The sequence below is a fragment of the Macrobrachium rosenbergii genome, chromosome 41 (genome assembly GCF_040412425.1).
Source record: "Macrobrachium rosenbergii isolate ZJJX-2024 chromosome 41, ASM4041242v1, whole genome shotgun sequence".
NCBI lineage: Eukaryota > Metazoa > Arthropoda > Malacostraca > Decapoda > Palaemonidae > Macrobrachium > Macrobrachium rosenbergii.
The window spans coordinates 81,759,481-81,783,425 of NC_089781.1; the positions used below are offsets into that span (position 1 = coordinate 81,759,481).

Here is a 23,945-nt window from a genome sequence, read left to right on the forward strand (position 1 = left end):
CTGTTAGGTATGTATCGGCACCAAAACCCAATTATTGGCACTGATAAGCAGAAATCTGCGATTTTCGGCACCGAAAATTGCCGATTTTCGTCGCTAGACAAGCCCCGTAAAACTGGATCGCCGATAACCGGGGACTGCCTAAACATGTTTTTTCTAATACTTTATTTTATTTTATTTTGTAAAATTATAACTAAAGCTCACACAATATCTGAGAATATTTGTTGTAAAATACTTATATAAATTTACTTAGATCAGGAAATGCAGTACTTCTTTTGGATTTATACATGTTTTTTCCAATATTTCTTTGCAAAATTTCAACTATAACTGACATCATATCGGGGGACTGCCTGTACATATTTTTTCTAATACTTTATTTTATTTTATTTTGTAAAATTATAACTAAAGCTCACACAATATATCTGAGAATATTTGTTGTAAAATACTTATATAAATTTACTTAGATCAGGAAATGCAGTACTTCTTTTGGATTTAAACATGTTTTTTCCAATATTTCTTTGCAAAATTTCAACTATAACTGACATCATATCATAAAGATAAGAACTAAAACCAACAGCAATCCCTGGGTATATTTATGAGCAAATAAAAAAGATGTCATGGGAGAGAAAGAAGCAAGACATTCCTCCTTCAAGGCAAGAACAATACTAAATTCCATGAGACGCCCACGATTCAGTTGAGCTGAATTCTTTAGCTGCCACAATTCATTTATGGGCCATTGAAGTACTGGAAACTCTTTCCCGCTCAATACAGCTAAATCGTATGGCGCATAATATTACTACTCCTCAGGGGTGATCCGTCAACCAACCAAAAGCTGTTTTGGGTCCTCTATTGAGGGGATCTGTCCATTAAGGGTTAAGAACCTTCCACTGTTTATTCCCCCAAGTTGAACACTTTACAAGTCTTACCAACACTAACAGTCTTGCCCCCTACACTTTGCACAGATCATATGAAGATCATAAGCTTTAGTTAGCCTATTCTTGCAGTCTAACTCGCTACAACAGTGAATATTCGAATTACTAGAATCAGACATAATTCTAAGTAATCTACTGAAAATTAATCAAAACTTCAAAAAATAAATTGACTATAGCCTGAGCGCAACCAGAACAAAACAACTGTACTTCACCAAATACATGAACTATGGGAAAATCCAACAAAAAAGCTGCTGCCAATGGCACGTATTGTTTACACCATGGCGGGCAGAAACAAACTGAATCACGGTGACCAAGTTCCTGTTTTCCCCGATTGTGGGTGGGGCTGTCACCTACATAAAAACAAAAGAAGCGCTAACGCTTAATATAAAAAGTTGCCTTGCAAGGTAGATACATTAGCTATGCAATTACTTGGTAAGTTACTTACATGAAAACACTATGTTCATGACTTACTTGAAATCTATATGGTTGTCTTGAACTTGCTGCATTAACTTGGCTGCTTGGCTGGGTGTTACCAGGGTGAGTGATGTGGTAATTTTGTCAATGCTCAAATCTAATTCCTCTTCTTTCACATCAATTCCATTTGTACTTGGTGTAACTGGAGCGTCATCAGTGGTTGTGTCCTTTAAACGATGCAATTAAGAAAAAGAATTTTAATATAACCTTATCAAATCTAGTACCTATTTCGTTCACCATATGATGTCTCAGACAAAACTTCCAAAGGAAGAAGAGGAGTTAATTGCAGTACTTGAGTATCTGCTTGTGCATGGAAAATCAATTTTGTTCCATCTTTGATAGGAAGAATGTGTTCCAAGCATTAAACTCACTCCAAGAGTGAGTGTAATGCAGTAGACCTGTCACTGTTTTTTCTACCTTCTCTCTCTCATTCCCCATCTTGGTATCATAGATGACATAGACCTCCTTGGCTACTTCCCTATTCATCACTCAAAATGGCTAAGCTTCATCCTCAGACCTTATGCAAAACTGGATACTTTTTCTAAAGCATACAAGTACAGACCCTAACATTATATTTTTGAGGATTCTTTTCCTTAAACACAGCTCCCTTTGTATGTAGTTCCTTATGCTTTCCTACTCATGTATCAAGTAGATCCTTCCTTTCATAGTGGAAGTCTTTGGCCTTGACAACCGTTTAATCCCGGCCTACATCTAAATTTTAGGCAAAGTGCTTAATGGATTTATTGTAAAAAGTGTAAATTTCTAAAAACAAGATTTTTACTTATACAGTAAAAATCATTTTTAGAAATTTACACTTTTCACAATAAATCCCCTATGCACTTTGCCTAAACTTAAATTTAGGCTGGGAGGAAACGAGTTGTCAAGGCCAAAGACTTCCACTATGAAAGGAAGGATCTGCTTGATACACAAGTAGAAAAGCATAAGGAACCACATAAAAATGGAGCTGTGTTTAGGGAAAAGAATCCTCAAAAATATAATGTTAGGGCCTATACTTGTATGCTCTAGAAAAAGTATCCAGTTTTGCATAAGGTCTGAGGATGAAACTTAGCCATTTTGAGTGATGACTAGGGAAGTAGCCAAGGAGGTCTATGTCATCTATGATACCAAGATGGGGAATGAGAGAAAGAAGGTAGACAAAAATGTTAACTAAAAATTTATATATTAAGACCCTCTAGGTTTTAGCATACCCCTCTAAGAAATCTCTATAAGCATTGGATAAACTGATGACATCAAAATTTTCTCAACAGTGTCAGCCAATTTCATATATTGGTATTATGGATCTAATGGTAAATTTTCCCATGCCTTGCACTTGACAGTTCAACGCAAACAAGGAATGGTGTGTGCGTACGTGTGTCTATTTACCCCAGTGTAGTAGGTACTAAGAGAGAAAAGCATAATTTTCTTTGTAGAATCATCTAATTTTTGTCTTAGTGCAAGATTGTTACTTACATAACACTGTAAATGTTCAATCAATAGCCAGCTGATTAGACTTGTGGCATATGTACAAATAACAGCAATACTAAAGTACATAACAGGGTAATCTAGTGTAATGCAGAGCATCATCTTTTGCATTTTTTATTATTATTTGTACACTGCATTTATAATGCCTAAACAGTACATCTACATACTGTACGCATTACCAATGGATTATGTGTGATGGTGCAGTTATTCAGTCCTGAATACTAGTTTGGGTAATAAGGTCTTGTGAGACATTTTATTTGCTAAAGTCATATATTTTAGGGGTTTTGATTTTAATAGACACTTACCAGTAAACATGATGAACAAGAAAACAAGAACACCTTATTTTTATGGTATAAAAAGCACGATAATCACGATAATAAGAATTAAAATCTTACAGATGATGGAAAAACATTCTGTGAAACAGCAGAGTCTGTTATTAGTGAGATCCATACAAGCACTAGCAACTCGTAACTTACAAGCCTACTATACTAAGCAGCTGGCTGGTTAAAACACTCGAAAGTTAGTTAATACATTCTTCCAAACCACCCAAAAAATGGTCAAAACTAATCCTAACTGTAGCTAAGATCACCATATATTCTCCCTGGGTGACAGAAAAGAAAACTTGTATTTACAAATTCCCTGATTTTACCAAATGAAATGGTCTACTACTAAACTTAGAAATTAAAGATGCACTGAAGTAACGGAACAAGGTCCCCACCCAATGTGAAATATGATAAACTGAAAGAACAATGATGTAATGAAAGGTCAGACTTTGTATATTAACGAAAATCCATCACAAAGCTCTGTATGTCTGGGGAACAAAATGCTCTTGCACATGCAACAGGTGAATGAAACCAATTTTCCAGCAGGAAGCTCATGGGTCTGCTCCACATACACACACAAGTACTTAACTACTTTAAGTAATTCTTCTTATTCCTTTGGGAATTTTTGTCTTGGATGGCACTACAAATAGCAGGTTTGCTGGGAAACAGCTCAGTGTTAAATGAATTACTCAGTTACTTTCAATTAAAATCTCATTGCATCCATTTATCATATTTAAGTAAAAATCAGTTTATCAAATCATTTGGACCTTTTAGTCAAGAGAGCACTTTAAACTCATAAATCACCATCCCCACAAATATGTTCAGTATGATTTTCTGTTGTCTGAACTTCATCATTAAAATCCAAATTATCTTTGTTAAATTTATAGAAAACTTACTAATATATCAATATTCTTTCTCAACAGAAAAAATTAAATTTACCTTTAAAACATCTAGTCATTATGACTGGAACTTGAGCTCTGGCAAAACAAACTTACATCATAAATAATTCCCAACAAAATGTTAATTTTACAAAACAAAATTTATAACTTTCAAAACTAATAAAACTTTCAAGGAAAATGGGTGACTCTAAAACCACTATGAACTGGAAACTTACTTCAATGGCTAATGTGCTTAAATCTTGTTCACAGCCTGATAAACTGCCGCGATCTTCATCATCCTCAAATTCTTCCCCTTCCACAGTTACGTCTACATCATCATCAGTCTTTTCCATCTCACATTCTGATGATCCTTCACTCTGAGACTGTGCAACCTGCAATTTGCAATATTTAACCTTCATAAAATTAACAGATTTCCCATTTCCATCCACAACATAAAAAGCTTGACAAAATAAATGTGTATAAAAGCACATAAAAGCATTTAGAAGTTCCCGTCATCAAACAGTTCCTGGTTCATTTTTAGTAGTTCTTGTCATCAAACTGTTTCTGGTTATTTTTAAAATCTCAATTTAAAATTAAGTTCCTGGTTAATTTTAAAATCTCAATTCAAAATTAAGTTCCTGGTTAATTTTAAATTCTCAATTCAAAATCATGCATAACAGGTTAGAAATATAAGACTACCAAAATCAATAACCTGAATTAAAAGCTCTAAAAGCTGCTCCTAAGGAAAACTAAAATTTACCACATAACATCCCCAACAGCAACATGGAGAATCCTCGAGTATAACCACACAAATAAAAATCAACACTAAATATATATCCTGCCTTGATAACTGGAAGAGATGCATGCTCAAAGAACGGGGAATAAATATAACAATAAAATATCAACCTCTAAAGTTATCCAAAATTATTCTTACATTTCCTAATATGTATCCCTTCAAACAGTTATTAATTTAATCTGCCTGCGTAGGTTATGATGATGATGATGATAAGTATTATTATTATTATATTATTTCATTTTTTTATTATTATTATTATTTTTGGTCTATCAGTCATCCTATTTGACCGGTTGGTTTTTATAGTGTGGGGTTCCGGGTTGCATCCTGCCTCCTTAAAGTCCATCACTTTTCTCACTACGTGCGCTGTTTCTAGTAGCACACTTTTCTGCACGAGTCTTGGAGCTACTTCGGCATCTACTTTTTCAAGATTAATTTTCAAGGATCTTGGGATTGTGCCTAGTGTTTCTATGATTATCGGTACAATTTCCACTAGCATATTCCATATCCTCCTTATTTCGATTTTCAGGTCTTGATGCTTATCAATTTTCTCTCTTTCTTTCTCATCTACTCTGGTGTCCCATGGTATTGCGACATCAATGAGTGATACTTTCTTCTTAATTTTGCCGTCACCCTATCTGTTCTGATACCATAGTCCCAGAGGATCTTTGCCTGATTGTTTTCTATCACTCCCTCAGGTTGGTGTTCGTACCACTTATTACTGCAATCTAGCTGGTGTTTCTTGCACAGGCTCCAGTGGAGGGCTTTTGCTGCTGAATCATGCCTCTTTTTGTACTGGTTCTGCGAAAGTGCCGGACATTCGCGTGGTTTATGGTCTCCTCTTTCATATTGCACTTCCTGCATATGAGTGAGATGTTATTTCCATATCTTTGGACATATCTGGTTCTTAGAAAGTGATCTTGTGCCACTGTTAGCATTCCTTCTGTTTCCTTCTTGAGTTCTCCCCTCTATAGTCATTGCCATGTTTCATTGCTCGCCACTTCTTTTGTCTGTCTCATGTACTATTTGTGCATTGGTGTGTTGTGCCATTCCTCTGTTCTGTTTTTCATTCTCCTGTCTCTGTATATATCTGGGTCTTCATCTACTTTTATCATTCCTCCTTCCCATGCACTCCTTAGCCACTCATCTTCACTGGTTTTCAGATATTGCCCCAGTGCTCTGCTCTCAATGTTGACGCAATCCTCCATGCTTAGTAGCCCTCTTCCCCCTTCCTTTCATGTTATGTATAGTCTGTCTGTATTTGCTCTTGGGTGTAGTGCTTTGTGTACTGTCATGTGTTTTATAGTTTTCTGGTCTGTGCTGAGGAGTTTACCTTCGTCCACTCCACTACTCCTGCACGCACTGTATCTGATTACTGGTACTGCTGATTCATTTATGGCTTTCGTCACGTTTCCGGTGTTGAGTTTTGACTTGAGTGTCACCTTAAGTCTCTGCATATATTCTTTCCTGATCATGTCCTTCATCTCTTGGTGTTTTATATCCTCTCCTTCCATTATTCCCAGGTATTTGTATCCTGTCTCATCCATGTGTTTGATGCTATTCCCGTCTGGTAGCTTTGTCCCTTCAGTCCTTGTTACTTAGCCTTTTTGTATGTTGATCAAGGCGCATTTTTTTTATATTCCAAACTCCATCCTGATGTCCCAAGATACAATCCTTACAGTCTGGATTAGGGTATCTATTTCCTTGATACTCTTACCATAGAGCTTGATGTCGTCCATGAACATCAGATGGTTAATTCTTGAGTTGGTACCCAGCATCCATTATTATTATTATTAATTATTAATTATTATTATTATTGTTATTATTATTATTATTATTATTATTTATTATTATTATTATTATTAATTATTATTATTATTATTAATATTGCATGAAGCCAAGCAGTAACCTCATTTGGAAAAGCAGCGTTACAACACCATACGCCTTAAAGGAGAAAGCAAACCAAAATAAACTATGAGAGAAAATAACAAAATATACAGTATTAGATAACAATAAATATAACATATAAAGTAAATAAAAAAAGTAAAACAAGATGAATAATAGCTGGCTTAACAAAAGGGCATTCGCACCAAGTTTGATGTGCAAGAGCTCCAATTATTTAACTAAAGGATCAGGAAGTCAAAATACAAATAAAATAGATGAATGTAGTACAAATAAAATAGATGAATGTAGTACTATGGTACAGAATGTGAAGATTTGAGAGCAGAGGATGATCAGAATTAGGATATCTCTAGCTAACTGAACAACTATGCTAGAGATAAATATACAGATAAGGAATAAAAACTGTAAAAGAATTCAAGTTATTGTCCAACAATTCAAGATATGTCCACTACTGAAGACCTAACCAGGGAACATTCTTCAAAATATAGAAAAATAAAAGGATGAAAAGGATCAGCAAATGTTGTATCAGCTTTTATGGTTACTGGTGACTTAGGATTTAGTGGTTCATACTCTTGAGCCTTATCTTATGTGCCATGCACATTCTTATGAGTCATCTTTTCTGCTTCAAGTGACATACATGTTGACCATGAGATGAGAACAAGATACTCTCCTGAAAAAATAACTCCATCCATGCATTTCTAATACAGACTTCTAATTTGCAACTAACCTATAAAAGGGGAGAACTATAAATTCTACAAATTCAGTTATACCGTAGGCTTTGAATTGCCAAAAGAGAAAGTAGCTACAGCAGCCATAACTGAGCACACAGAATAATTGTACAGGACTTAAAAAAAAAAAAAAAAAAAAAAACACTTTGCCCAAGGGCATTACTATTTTCCACTGCAGTACTTTGTCTTCAAGACTAGCTCTTGGTGTCATAAAAAAGGGATTATTTAATTTTAAGGATAATCCTTGCAATATTCCAGAAAGTAAAAGAATGATTGCATGAAATTTGGCCTGTATGGACTGATATTAGAGTTGGGGGCCATTCAGTCCCATTATTGCACTGAAGATATGAATGATTTTTATTAAAAACTGACAATTATTAAAACCTCAAACATAAGGACACACTAATATATAACATCTATAATATTCACAAGCATTCATGCATTTCTAAATATAAAAAATATAAGGCTTGTATTTCATTACAAAAAAATTTTTTTTATTTTAAAAAGGTCACCTGTCTCAAGGAAAACCTTCACTAAATATCTCAGCAACAGATTTCAATTTTCACCATCTGCATTAGTCAGGAACAGTGCACCAAAATGTACTTAACTGACAGTTACCTGTCACAATATGCACCCAGACTGTTGCAAGCTACCATCTAAAATATACTTATCAGCAAGGCCAATTTGCTTGATCCTCAAATATGAAGATGCAACTCAACCTCCTGACTGCTATTAAAATTTGCAGTCCAATATCTAATATTATCCCTATGCTTTTCTACAGTACTTATTAATGGCATAAACTAAAAAGAACTGTATTACTCCACAGCACTAACTGAATACTGTACTGTATGTATCTTGAAAGTTTTTATTAGCTACAAATGTTGCTATTTAATTTTTTATCCTGATATTTTAGAGAGAAAATGGAGAAACATTCCTGTATTATTAATTTCCATTGGTAAATTACCACTGGTAACATCCATGTGTACATGCATTTGCCTGCACTTTAAATTTTATTGTGTTCATGCACGAATGTGTTAGTACCTGATTTTGTGTACGAGTCATATTAATATATATGTATATTGATAATAGCAATCATATCAATTTGCATTTCACAGGACTTAAAAAATATTACTTGACATATGTGCACATTGCTAAGGTCCATTAGATATAATTTTCACTGAAAAGGATGTAATGGAATTACAGGAACCCTTACTTTTATATAATTGTGGTAATATGACTTGGAGCTAAAAATCATACAGCAGTGTATAAGAAATAGTAACATTCTTATTTTCCTCTATGTTTTCTATACAATTAAAAAACCAACTAGATTACCTCATATGAAATTAGGAAAAAATTATGCTTTTACAATAGAGCTTGTTTTTCTACATACCCAATTATTCATAAAAAGATCTTCACTGTTTATGTAAAGTTTACTAAAGAAATCTATGAAAACAAAATGACAATTTTATGATAAAATGTGATTTTATATATACAGTAACTACCAAGTAATTACATAGCTAACAGTTTCTATTAACCGGCAGCTAAAATTCTGAAATCTGCAGTAGTGATTCTTTTGTTTACGTTACGATGTAGGTAACTGGCCCCACCCACTTTTGGAAAAAAGGGAACAACTGAGCAGAGGGATTCAATATGTTTATGTCCAAAGTCCATGTGAGGGAAGGCGGGAGGGCTCCCACTCTGTAATTACTTGGTAAGTATATGTAAAATCTTATTTTATAAAAAAAAAATGTAATTTTTATATAAGTAACTTACCAAGTAATTGCATAGCTGATTCCCACACTGACAGGAGGTGGGATGCATAGACTATACTTCCCCAAAACATTAAAATAAAAGTAATGAATTAAGGGAATTAATGTCTGCTAGCATTGCAAGAAATGCTCGCTGTTTCCTTACCTGGTAAGAGAGTCACAGCAGGAAGTTACTGCCTCTGGTTGTGTGCTCATCTTAACTGTAGGGACATGGCTGTATGGCCAAGGGCCATCTGCTAAATCAGTGGGAGCTTTACAGCAAAGGATATTTCCGAACGCTAAATGAAGTACCAAGAAAATTTGCCCCTGCCCAGGGCACAGTACCACACAAAACCAGAAAGACAACTGTTACCTACACCATAAAACATTAATAACACCACTACCTACCACTAAAGGACTGGTGGGTATCCAAGTACAACGTACCAACAGACTACCCAAGGACTCTACACCATTAATCAAGGCGAAGAGACGAGGAAGGAAGGAAGGAATGCTTCCTATACTTCCTTCCCCAATACCATGCCAGCCATCGATACGGGTCCTAGGGTACTGCAATCGTTAAATGTTGTTTCTACATCTCTGAGGTAATGCGAACCAAATACGGACCTGCACCCCCAGTAAGTCACTTGAAGCATTGCAGAGAGTGAGAGATTGTAATTAAAAGCTACTGAAGTTGCCACGGATCTGACTTCATGCACCTTTACTTTCAAGATAGGACAATCCTCCTCTCTCAATTGCGAGTGTGTCACGAATAGTATCCCTCAAGAACAAGGACGGAGCATTCTTTGTAAGAGGACGAGATGGATCCTTGACTGAAGTCCAGAAGTTGCAAGATGAACCCATAATCTTCTCTGCCCTGAGAAGATAGAACTTTAGGGCTCTTACTGGGCAAAGTACCCTCTCAATCTCTTCTGGTCCGAGTGTCTGCTAGTCCTTAAATGCTGAAGGAACAAGGCCAAGGGTTGTTTGGGTTCTCGTTCTTAGCAAGAAATCCCAAAATAAAGGAGCAGAGTGCATCACCTCCTGAAAAGCCGAACCTCTTGTCAGTGACCTGAATTTCACCAACTCTCTTGGCTGTTGATAAGGCTACTGAACATAGTGTCTTCTTTGTTAAATTCTTGAATGAGCCTACGTTCAGGGGCTCGAACACAGAGCTCAGCATTGCTCTGTAGCCTTTTATGGTTGAAGAGGATAAATTCTTAGAGTTCCTCAAGAATAAATGAAGTCCACAATCTCTGTCAAAGTTGTTTTCGAAGAAGATTCCATTTCTTTTGCACCAACTTTGGAAAATTGATCACTTGCTCTGGTAGACATTAGCAGAAGATCGACATCTACATTTTGAAATAGCCTCCTCAGCTTCTCTCAAAAAGCCTTTAGCTCTAGGTGTCTTTTGACAGTTTGAATCCTGTCAGAGCCAGCGAAGACAAACCTTGATGAGTGTCTGAAGTGGGGCTGTCTGAGAAGCTTTTTCTTCTGAAGGAGGAGTCTTGGAAAATCTACCAGCAGATTCATTAGCTCTGGGAGCCATTCCCTCAAGGGCCAAAAAGGGGCTACCAGAATCATCGATACATTCTGGTGCAGGTGAAATTGGTTTAGTACATTCCCTAACATCCTGAAGGGGGGGAAGGTATACAGGAACTTGTCGGACCTGTTGAGAAGCATGGCGTCCGTGGCCCATGCTTGCGGATCCAGCACTGGAGAGCAGAAAAGAGGCAGTCGAAAATTCTTGACATTGCGAAGAGATCAAACATTGGCTTTCCACAAAGTTTCCATAGGTCTAGACGACCAATGGATCGAGAGTTCACTCTGTGGGAATGATTTAGTTCAGTCGACTTAGCTGATCAGCCAACACATTCAGTTTTCCTTGGACAAACATACTCAACAACTTTGTACAATTCCGTTCCACCCATAGAAACCTTGACCAACTTCCACTCCCAAAGAGGGTGTCTAAGTGAGTCAAGGTTGGGTCAAGATGATATTTACTCTTTTGGGTTTGTTTTGTACTGGCGCATAAGGTTCCAGTGTAATTATAATAGTATTTTTTTTTTCTGATTTTTCCAGAGAGAGGTTGTCAGAGGAGGTTCCGGCGGTTGTCAACAGTGCCGAGTCGCTACCACCAAAGGGCCCAGGGGTACTTAAATCTTTAAAACTACTGAGCATAAAGATTGAGGTATATAAAAAAAAATAAACCTGAAAACCTTAAAAAGATATCATCAGCCTTTCATGGAGTTTATTCTTCCACCAATGGCACAAGTGAGAACCGACTCCCAAATGTCTGCTCCCTACCCTACCCCATAGGGGATGGCACAACATGAGCAGAGTGACCCAAGTGTGAGTCAGACCCACTTGCTAGGACTGATATTATTAGAATATAATCATCCCCACCCCAATCATGTTATGGGCAAACCGGACAGAATGCAGAGAGTCCTGTCCCCAGAACCAGACGCCCCTGGAATCCGTGGTCCAGCCCTAAATAACACTTCCGCCTTTGAACTATTAATCTGATAAGTCTCAGGTCCGAACATTATCGGGCAGTTGATGGTCCTACCACAGTTCCCACTATTTAGCTCCAGACATAAACCCAATCCCAGCTATGATATCTTTTCCTATTTAACAGGTCCAATAAATTTTAGCAAAAGTGGAAAATTCCACAAAAATTAATCCAAACAAATATACCATCACCAGACTCTTGGACTCAAACCCGGGAACAAATTCCTGGGGTGGTTCAAGAGCCCCCCACACTGTCAAGGTGGTCCCACACTGAAGGGGAGCTAGCCAGGTCTTGACCTCATTGAGTGCTTTCCTGGCTGAAGTCGAAAGTACCATATTCGGCAGTCTTGAATGTCCAATTGTGACACTGATCATTTGAAAGGTGGACGCAGCAGAAATGGGTGCAGCTGGAGAGAAAAAGGAAGGGAAACTTCGAAGAAGAAAATCAAGCAGAGACGCATAAGCTGAGGGAGGAGATTTTGCTTCCTCATCTTTGCCACCTTCCTCCTCCATCGCAGATACGGGTGAAAAAGACAAGTCCTTAGACGTAGAAGGGTTCAAAGGTTTCTTCAAAATGCCTAGAATATCGTCTAGGTGCCACTGTAGAGGAGCAAGCGAAGGATCCACATCTAAAGTCGTCGCCATTCGTTGTAAGGAGGATGGTGCCACAAACTCAGGAATAGAAGTCAAACGACTAGCAGAATGTACACACGAATCTGTACCAGTGGGCGCAACTGAGCGCTTGTAGGTTACTACGCGCTTGCGAGCTACTGGCTGCTCGGGAGTAACTAGGCACTCCGAATCCGCTTGTGGTTCAGAAGCAACTGGGCGCTTGTCGCCTGAAGAGAACTCGGGCGCAAGGGATGTGCGCTTCGGCGCCAATAAGCGCTCGTCAACTATTGGCTGATAGGGAGCCAGTGAAGGATCATCCATAGAGACGTGCACTGAAGCATAAGAGTGCTTACTCTTAGATACAGTTCTCAGAACCAACACTTACCTTTCTCCATCTATACACGCTTGGGAGAATTTTTCTGGACTCTCCCAGAACTACAGGAAGGCACTGCCTCCTTAACTCTTTTCCCTGGCACCTGAGGGGTGCGAAACTCATCTACAGCAGACCTTTTCAACGGTCTCGATTTGTCACTGCTACGCCACTTGCGTCTCTGATCGCACCTGGATGCATCCGAACTAGAGGAAAGGTTATATAAACCACGGAATACACCTTCCTACTGACTATCTGACACAACCTGGGAACTGGCGCCAGGCGTGCCTGAGGGGCAACTACCTGGGGGCAGACCCTACCAACTTCCCTTGGGCTTCCAGTATAGCTTCTCCCTGGTGCAGGGGAGTATGCCAGTGACCTTTGCCTAGGAGAATCAGCAGGCCGAGTAGCCAGCTCCTCCACCAACACTGCACTCTCATTTGTTCCTTTCTTATTTTCCATAAAGGAACGAACCGACGCCCCAATCTGGGCCACAATATTCACCAACATATCGAATTTACAATCAAATTTATGTTCCAGGATGGCAATGGCATTGGGTTCAAGAGTAGGGGAGCTGGGTAAAGGAACAGGTAAAATAGAAGCAGGACTAGTAATGGGAGACAGGAGACAAAGCCAAAAGAGGCAGAACTGGTAAATTGGCAGAAGAATTAGCTGTATCCTGATTAACTAAACTTCTGTCACTCTTAGCTATTCCTTTCTTCTTTCTGCCTCTCTCCAACTTAGTCAAATGAGAATTCAGAGTCTTCTATTTTTTACTGTCCCAGTCACTATATTCAGCACAAGACAAATCAACTGAACAAACTTGACCCCTGCAAGCTGTACACTTAGTATGAGAATAATACTTCGCTGATGTAATTCTCGTATTGCAGCCTTCCCTGCAATAACGAATACCACTTGCACTGCAGTCGGACATCATTACAAGTCAAACAGTTCAAAACAGTCCAAGTAAAAAGTGATAATCACGTTATTCAAGAAAACCTAATTATCTAAATTGCCGAGAGGCTAACAAAGCAAAATACTTCACCAAACAGTCAAAGACCATATATATGCAGTAAAGTCTGAGGATTTCAAAACCAGCCGCAGCTCACAACCGTTGTCGTAAGCCAGCAGAAACATACTGAAGCCTTCTGCTCAGTTGTTCCCTCTTTTCCCAAAAGTGGGCGGGGTCAGTTACCTACACCATAACGTAAACAAAAGAATCACTAGCACGGATTTCACAATTTTAGCTGCCGGCTAATAGAAACTGTTAGCTATGTAATTACTTGGTAAGTTACTTATATAAAATCTCAATTTTATGACTATAACAGAAATTTAGGAGAATTAAGACTTCAATGGATCTGAAATACATCCTTATTTTACAGGCAGATGTATAGTCTTTTTACAGGTAGATGAGTAGTCTCACTTCTGATCTTTCCCCCTCTTATTCCTTCTTAGCCTTGCATTTATTTTTCACATATATTAATATGTGTTTATTAAATGAGATGAATATTTTTCTAGTACTGCAAATACAATACCCTATATAGTACTGACTCAGGAAGAATAAGTTAATAGTTTTGATGCTCATTGTTCACCAATACTGAACCTATAGTAGTGATTTTTCTCAATGGGTTCCCTTGCCTGATATGCGCGAGTGAGCAGTTATTAATTTTATGCGGTATTGTAACCAGACCACTCAGCCTAAGATAATGATACTTCATAGAGGTTCTTTTCTGAGGTGTATATTAGATTATTTTTTTTTTTAACCTTGCTAGGTTGGTATTTCATAGTCTGGACTCTGGCTGTAACCTACCTCCTGCAGATCTGACCCACACTACCCATGTCTTCTTTGAGGATTCCAATGCTTTCCTGATTATCCTTGATGTGGCTAATGGCATACTTTTTTTTAGCAAATCCTGTTATAGGTTAGTGCATTTAATCATCTTCATGTTCCTCCTGAAGTCCTCTGGAGCTACTCCTGTGCTCTAAGAATGATAGGCACCACTTCCACTTCAGCTGGCCTATCCTCCTAATTTCCACCTTTAGATCTTGGTACTTTTCTATCTTTTCTCTTCCTCTGTCCCTAACTTCTGGCATACCTTGGTATGGCTATATCTATCATATACTCCTGGGTTTCCTTATCAGTCCTTAAATCATAGTCCCAGACTACTTTAATTTTGTTCATTTCCAGCACTTTTTCAGGTTTTTGGCTGTACCACTTGTTTATGCATGGTAGCCTATATTCTTCACAGTTCTTCCAGAGCTAGGCCTTGCAACTGTCTCATGCCTCCTACTGTACGTAATTTTGAGCTAATGCTGGGCATTTGTTTAATACATGGTTGATGGTCTCCATATTTTGTTTGCATTTGTAGCAAATGGGTGATGTTGACATTTGGCCATCTGTTTTATTTTCTATATATCGTGTACAGTGCCTGGTCTTGTGCTGCCATCAACATCCCTTCATTTTCCTTCCTGAGCTCTCCCCTAGTCGAACACTAACAACTACCACCTTCAGCTACAACTCAGCTCAAGTCTACCTCTGGTACTGGCCATGCATTTGTTTGTTTTATTCATTCCGTTTTCCTTTTGCTTGTGATCCTTTATTTATAATTGTCAAGCTCTTTGTCAAAAAAAAAAAAAAAAAAAAAAAAAAAAAAAAATCAAGTTTTGCATACTATGCTGTTATCACACTAATCTTCACTGTCCTTAAAGTAATACCCACAAGCTCTTTCTTGATGTTGATATGGTCCTCCACACTTTGCATTCTTCTTCCCACTTTTTTTCTGGTTAACTTGAGCCTTGCCACACTTGCTCTTAGATGTCATGCCTCATTGGTGCTCATCAGTTTTCTTGTTTATCTGTCCATGTTTTCTGCATAGGCTACTCATTTGTTCAGTCTACTACTCCTACACTATATCTTATTACTAGCACAAAACATACTGACTGTATTTACAATAATTCCACCACAGGACTTGATCTGTAGTATCATCATAAACGTTGGGAAGTGTTCCTTCTGGTGTTTACTTTCAAGTCAGTCTCTCCTATATCCTTGGTGGTGCTTTCATCTGGGAATTGGATTCCTTCACTCTAGAGCATCTTTCTTTTACTATACTTACATTACAGGCAGTCCCCGCTTGCTGGCGGCATCGGTTAACGGCGTTTCAGTGTTATGACACTTGGCTAGTGACGTCCTTAATCAGATTTTTGGTGCAGCGAGCGATTTTTGTCGCCGGTAAGCAATTTTTGGCACCAGTAAGCAGTTTATTGGCACCGGTAAGTGGTTTCCGGTTATTGGCGCCGTTAAACAGTTTATCAGCAATATTATCACCAATTTTCAGTTAGCAGCAATGTAACCCCCACCGTTAATTGGGGACTGCCACATATCTGTCAAAGCTAAACTCAATTTTCATATCTTTAGTTATAATCTGGAATGCCTGTACAAGAGAATCAAGGCTCTTAACATTTTTTCCAAATACTGTATCTTGACGTCATCCATGAACAAGTGAATAATGACTGTGCCCTTCAAAGTTGGTAGCCATGCTTCTTTTTCCTGGGAATCACTGTCATTGGTATCAATGAGACTATGAACATGAGTGGTGACAGTGAATCTTCTTGGAAGATTCCTCTTATGATGTTTGCCCCTGTCAGTGAGGTTCCTGATGCTGTCAGGGTTGTCTTTCAAGTGCTGTGTCATGTCAGAGAAAAAGGTTACTGAGTTGTATGCATTTTCATTTACCTGCTGGAATCCAAATCAACCATGAGTGAGGGACCATACTGAAGGCCCTCCAAAAGTCAATCATTGCCATACTAAGATTTGTGTTACTTATGCAACTCCTCAACAACACATTAGCCACTACGTGGTGGAAAATGGTCCCAATGCTTTTTTTGTTGCATCCTTCCTGTTCCTTAGGTACAGTATTTGTTTCCTTCAAGTAATTGTAGAGCTCCTCAATCATGATTCCTGTTCATTATTTCATGACTGGCAGGCATTGGATAGGTCAGAAGTTACTAACTACCTTGCCCTTTTCTAAGTCCTTTTGTATTGTAATCTTCTGCTTATTGTCATCCAATCTGGTAACTGCCTTTCATGCCATACTGTCCAGGGACTTTCCTGAAGGCACCTTCCTCACTTGATTTCTTCCTTTCCTGTTCGTGATGCTCATCCATTGTTGCTTACCTTCGGCCATTTCTTCATTTTTCAGGCCCTAAAACCACTTTGCATTATTTTAAAGGGATACTGACTTGCTATGTTTTTCAGGTTCTGTAACCATTTTGCATTATTTTGAAGGGATACTCTTGCAATGAGTTTGGCCATTGGAACTGCATTTACTCTGCATTTCCATATTGATATTACCATATAGTCTCTTCTGGTTTGAGCTGAAGAGCTCATTCATTCGGTGTATATGACTTGGAACTAAGTTTGACTCTTTGTAATAATGTGGATTTTGTTTTTCTTCTTTTTTGAGTTCTTCAAATGCCATTCCTTTACCTGTCAGGCTACACAGTACTTATTTCTTAAGTCTGGTTTTTTTATACGTTTCCATTTACAATTTCTTAAATCTATACTAGATGTTTCTGGCTTGTGCTAGAGTCACCTACTAACTTTACTTAGTGTCTGGTCCACCTCTTCGGTTTCCTGTCTCCATAGGTGGCAATCATATCCTTTCAACAGTGTAACATAACTGTATCATTTCTTTGTGCTACATATCGCCTCAGTTTATCTGTGTATCTGTGATGTTCACTTGTCCCTGGTTATTTCCAGCATTTAGCTCTGAGACTCTCAGTAATTCAGGATATAAAGAGATACAGGATGTCTTATGATGTTCCTGAATTTCCTCTGGTTCCTCTAGTTGTCTTTGTATTTCTTCTCTCTTTATTTTAATTAGTTCTCTTTGTGGGTCTGTAAATCTTCGTTCTCTTGTCTTGTGTTTCCTCATTACTGCCACTAGGATGCCATTCTATTCTCTATCTCCTCCGCTTTGGGCACTTGGTACACACCACTTCCACAATTCAATGTTCTTCTTGTCCAATATTCTTCTTACTGTTTACTTTTGAAGATAACTATTCTTGGCAACTGCGCTCTTCAGGGATGTGCCAACTCATCACTCACCTGGGCTGTAGCTTACTGGAAACCATTAGACCCCCAAGTCATACACTGGGTTGGTCTAACTGCTGAAAACACAGTGTACACAGGAAATCGTCACCTCCTCCCGTGGCCTCAGGCTTTGCCTCTATTATTGCATTTCATCAGTCTTTTACAAAATTTTGGTTTTCCTATAGCTCCCAATGGTCACCCATTAAGGTACTGATCCTGGCCTATGCCCCTTAACTTTGTTGATGATTGACTGATGCAACTGCTGTCACTCATATATTATTATCATCATGTGTCATAGTCTGACCTCTGAATGAAAATATTTGACTACCATACAGCTTGTCCAAAGAGCTGTCTTAATAAAAATCTAAATACTATTGAAAAATTACATTTCTTTAAAAATTTGGTAATTTGATGAAATAAAAAAAAGTATGATGTGAAAATCTTCTAAGCAAAATACTTAATTTTTTTTCTTACTGCATGTGCAATTGACTCACATGAACAAATTAGTACGCAAAAAAAAGTCTCAGATTAAATATACAGTATACTGCTCTTGTGTATATGCTGTACATAAAAACAACTCAGCAATGTGAGTGATGCTATCTGAAACTGGACTTTTCATTTCTTTATCTCCAAAAACACATGCTATGAAATTCAACAAAATCTTGAAGTGATAGCATAAAGTTGGGTTGTATAACATGTGCATTACACAACTAAACAAGACACCTGAAGATAGTATCTCTAACTACAATAAAGGAACAAGGTGCTCCAGCCAAACCCTCTAAAAACATAAACCATGAAGCAGTATTACAGGATGGAAAAAAATCGAATGTGCAAGTGCAAAAGCAGAAAAAAAAAATTTAAATAAACTAAAAAGCTTGCTAGATATGAAATTCAGCTAGGAAAATAACTACATCTACATGAAGAAGTCACCTTTTCAAGACTCTCCAGAAGCATCTCGCCTTTTCTGTTCTTCTGGCCTAAACCAGCAGAGGCCTTAGACGCGCTGATGGTTCGAGTCTGACAAAACAGGATAGAATACAGAAATGCCAAGATACAGTGAAGCTAATGCAATTACCACACTAAAGTTAAAATAGAATTAAAGCTGCCTATAAGAGGTTCGTAGAACTGTTTCACCTAGAGGAATTAAAAATAAAAGGAAATTACTATTTTCTCTAAGATAAAGAAAATATTCACAATCACCAGAGCTTATTTTACCAATTAAGAAGACTGTGCCACGTTACTTTAGGTAAAAGTTACCTTTACATGCTCAAAGGCCATGAAGTTAATTTATGAAAGGAGAAAATATTTGCATAACTTTAAGAACAAATTATTCTTTAATAAAAATACTGACTTTATACTCTGCAACTGTAACAAACAACAACTGTTGGTTCATAAAATCTATCCTAACATGTATGCTTCCACCAAAGTTTAAATAATAATATCATTATATGTGCAGTTTCACCTTATCACCAAATCATGATCATCTTTCTACTACAAATCAATACCTTCAAGGAAAGATACTCTATGCTGTAAAGGTATAATATTCAACTGTGAATACAATATACAGTACAATTATAAACAAAATCTTATCAACTAATACATGCATAATTAAGTTAGTGAGAACTTTACATTACACAAAGCATATCTGATCTCCAATACAAGCACATGAAAAATAATTTCAAAGGCACCACTGAGCAGTAGCAGTTTATATAATGAGAGAGAGAGAGAGAGAGAGAGAGACAAAGGCACCACTGAGCAGTAGCAGTTTATATAATGAGAGAGAGAGAGAGAGAGAGAGAGAGAGAGAGAGAGAGAGAGAGAGAGAGAGAGAGAGAGAGAGAGAGAGAGAGAGAGAGAGAGAGAGAGAGAGAGACCCCTTTACAATAATATACAAGACTGATATGAACTAGGCTAAATTTAATTGAAAGTGAACACTAAAACCAATTAATTTGATGAATTAAGGTCACAAAAAAATGCATTTTGGAAGTCTATTATCAAGAGTATACAGTACTTCCCAAATACAACAGGTGCAAAAAGATACCACTTCTTCAAAACACACACACACACACACTTAAACAGATGTTAGCAATACAAATAAGCCAAGTGCTGTTTTATGCTGCAATACATTTGAAGATAGACGTGTACCTAAGCCAACGTATCCTGAACAAATAAAACAAAAAGATGTGTGTTTAAAACTTTAGGAAAAGTATCTTGTGATTATCAAAAAAAAGGGGGAAACAACCTGTCCCTGCTGCATTAAATCTCTAATCCTTACCTCTTTTACTGCTATGTGCTGAAACAATGGCCCAAAAGCAAGTTGAGGAATGGCAAAATATCTGTATGTTGTCTTGAAACGATCCACTATGTACTCAAAAACAAGGTTGCCACTTACAGTCCTTGTTAGGTTTCTTTTTTGAAGAAATGGATCTGAAGAGAGGGAAGTATTAATGTACTTCAATCTACAAAAAAATTTTCATTTTCCTAACTGCTAAAGGGCAAACAAAAAATTAATAACGTAAAAAAGAATCTGTTGTGAATATAAATTCTGTCATGCAATATTCCTGTACATCTGGATAAGAGAAAATTTTATAGAATAGATACAGCACCTTGCATTGATACCATCTCACAAAAATTTGATAGAATATGATCTATAAATGCATACAATGATTTTACAGTATTTAGACCAATCCAAGTGAGCTACAATGAATATGATCAGGATCTTCAAGGGCTGATTCCTGTAAACAGATACGACTGATGAAAAAATTGTACCTTCAACTGCAATCTTCTTGCTCCAATTTTTCTCTGCTCTAGTCATGGGACGCTTCTGGCGAACATTAATGACATACTCTGTGATTTTAAATCCCACAGCATAAAATCGAAACATTTCGAGCCACAGCCGACCAATGCCTTGTGTGTTCTTCCCCGCCTTCCAGGAATCGCCCAAATCTGCTGGTTCTTCAAATAAAACTCAGTCAGGGACAATATGCATTACAGAAGGAAGTATTACCTAATCCCAAATTTTATAGCTTGCCAGTATACCATTAGTTTCATATCTGAAGAAAATTGACTTTACATATTTACAAATGCTTCTAAACAATAGTACTCCTGATTTATTTTTCACTTACTGAGGTATGATTCCCCATCTGGTTTTGGATGAAGTAAATGTAAAACTGGGAGAACTGGGGGATTATGCTGCTGCAAGAAATGCACCACCATCAGAGGGAATACATGTGGGGGAAGAGTGCCACGCCCCTGATTGTCAATTTGGCACAACTGAAAAAAAAAAAAAAAGCAAATAGTAATTGCATACTCAGAAGGAAAATTATTTCGCACTGTGAAGATTATTTGAAGCATTAAAGCTTCTAAGTTTCATAAAGCAAATTATGGCCACCAAATTTATAATTTGGCTCACATACAACTAAACAATCTATTAAAAACATAAAAACACTGCTCCTATAAACTGTACCTGGGCCCAATATCTGAATGCTATTCCTAGAACTAATACCCGAGGGTCCAAGGAAGCATAATCAGCAAGAAGCTGGTTAGTTAACTTCGATGAAGAGGTGTTGCAGGCACCCACCACCACACGCAATCCTGTCTTAACATGTGTAAAGGCCATAGTAGGGAATGAAGAGGAGAGATCGTCAACAACACTTCTGTAAGGGATAAAAAAAAAATTGTGTCCGCTAAATATCTCTTGTATATATTCCTTATACAGTATATTCATGGCATATCTTCTGACACACCCCTCTCTGATAACTTTGTAACACAACTTTTATAATAAATTGTTTGCACTATTTCATTGCTCTATTCTTCTCCTGCTCTGATGTTCATGTATCCAAGTACCATAATTCTATTTTGCCTTCATACTGTTATTTACTTCATATTTTACTTGTACATCTGATACTATAATACTAATATGTATAAATTTTCTTTAAACTGTATAATCAATACATGTTCAAAATAAATTCTCTTTGAATGAATGTTTTGATAAGTCACACTGAGTCATCAACCAACGCTTACGTGTGTAAAACAGTTAAACAACAACAATTTCTAATAGAAGTTAATGGTGAAAACCTTGTCCTAATAAAAATACAAAATTGTACTTACTTATACAACGTACTTCTTCCAACCAACTCTTTCACTGCTAACAATGCAGTAGAAGGATTTAGGTTATCATCCATTACAACATCAACGTTAATATTGCTATTTTTTAAACAAAAGCCACTTAGTGACGACCCAACCATCTCTAAGTGGCAACCTGCAGAAAAAGAGAAAGCTTTGAAAACTCTAATTCATTATAAAACAAAATATTTTCATACACTCCCATCACTCAAACAAAGCCAACATGTAAAGTTTTCAATGTCCCAGAGGATGCACTCTTTTTGTCTGAAAGACTGAAGATCTGCCAGGATGTTGTAAGTTGTAGTAGCCACCACTGTCATATCGAAGAACAACACCTATAACAAATTGTACAAGGCTCAAAGTTGGCCTGAAACAAAGATAAAACTTTCTAACCACAGTAATTAGTTAACCACTTGTAAACTAAAACTACAAAGAATACTGGTATCTAATACTAATTAACTAGAATAATCACAAAGGGAAACAAGAACTATGCTTACCTATCATGGGTAGCAAAGTTCAGAAAAGAAAAGCAAAAACTGTTATAAAAAAAAGCCCTTGTTAATATCAGCAGAACAACCTGTTGTTAGCAAAGAATAAATGAGAAGGGGATACCTTACACCTTCATTAATAAAACAAAAGAAAAATTAGAGCTGTCCAGGAACAATAAAAAAAAAAGGATGAATAAACTGAAATGAATATACGAAAGAGTAATAAGTTTGAAAAGCAATCCTGAATGCCGAATAATGTCTGGAACATTCTGAGGACCAAAGCTTTGAACAGTGATACACACCAAAAATGAAAGGCAAGTGGTTACTGTGAACCTGTGGGCCCAGGTGGCGTGTGTATGGCTACTTAGAATCTTCTGTCTTTTACACAAAACACTGCAATGTCTGGGACATCTGAAGACCATGAACGTGGGCTGAATATGATGGATGGGTTTTCAATATATTTATCATGAAGATCTTCATGGTGTTTTAATATCTAAACTACTAAGGTTTGAGAGATGAGTTTCCAATGAAATTATAATAAAGCTCTTCATGGTGTTTTAATATCAACCTTACTGAAAGCTTTACATAAAAAAACACATTAATAACATCTTCCTAACCCTATCAGACACTTTAGATTAATAAGGTGCTGTCCAAATTTAACAACTGTAAAGGCACTTCACAGAATATGTTGATATGCAACATATATCAAGAAATTCATAACAGAGGTACACAGTAATTAAAAGTATCTCATTTATTTACGAAAATTCATACATAAACTAAATTATTACCTTCAACTTTAGAAATTAAAAGCTTATTGAGCTGAGTCACCACCTCTCGTCTTTTTTGCATCATGTCTGGTGAAACTTTCATATCTTCTGCAACTGACTGAACCAGCTTTTCAATTGCAGCTATCTGAGCTTCAGATGGAAGAGGCATATTCTTGAGACTAGTGTCAATATCCTTGGTCTGAAAAATGAACATGCAGCAAATTTATTATTGATAATTTGCAAACTGTTGTTTACCAATAGTTTGGGATCTACCTTCCTTTAAAAAATGTAATCAACATACATCCGTTTATTTAGCTTAGTTATTGATCATTTATTTAGCACCTTTATCAGTAATTACAACTATTTCTGTCCGAGAGCATTCCTTTTAATTTCACATACAGTATCTGTGTACAGAAGGATACATAACAAAAATAGAAATGAAACAAAATAAAGTTAAAATAACCTAACAAGTTTTTAAATAACTTCCCTGGGTATACAATCCATCTTTTATGTAAGATTTCTGGTGGTAAGCATCTGAGCAGAGACTTTCCCTTTTACCCCATGACCAGCCATAAGCCAACACTTTTATTTTAGAACTCAAGGACTATGCAGGGTGGTTTAAGAGAGATTATGATAAAAGGCTCTGGTCTGTATACAAATTAATTTCAAAATTTGATATTATATTTCTATGAGAATATAAACCATCACCTTTGCCATAGGAGACTC

General features: G+C 37.1%; 1 protein-coding gene across 4 annotated transcripts in view; it reads right to left on the reverse strand.

The window, feature by feature from the left end:
* LOC136826930 (terminal uridylyltransferase 7-like) overlaps window positions 1-23,945 on the reverse strand; it is a 182,577-nt gene that overhangs the window by 94,698 nt on the left and 63,934 nt on the right. For 2 of the 4 annotated variants that reach the window (XM_067084507.1, XM_067084509.1), the window contains exons 6-14: window positions 23,241-23,418; window positions 21,950-22,100; window positions 21,306-21,495; window positions 20,965-21,112; window positions 20,609-20,794; window positions 20,115-20,266; window positions 18,770-18,856; window positions 4,323-4,478; window positions 1,401-1,570 (exon numbers count right to left, since the gene is read on the reverse strand). In XM_067084507.1, coding sequence (XP_066940608.1) covers window positions 1,401-1,570; window positions 4,323-4,478; window positions 18,770-18,856; window positions 20,115-20,266; window positions 20,609-20,794; window positions 20,965-21,112; window positions 21,306-21,495; window positions 21,950-22,100; window positions 23,241-23,418 — 1,418 coding nt within the window. The remainder of the gene's footprint in view (window positions 1-1,400; window positions 1,571-4,322; window positions 4,479-18,769; window positions 18,857-20,114; window positions 20,267-20,608; window positions 20,795-20,964; window positions 21,113-21,305; window positions 21,496-21,949; window positions 22,101-23,240; window positions 23,419-23,945) is intronic. The other 2 variants (XM_067084511.1, XM_067084510.1) reach the window with 1 other exon arrangement.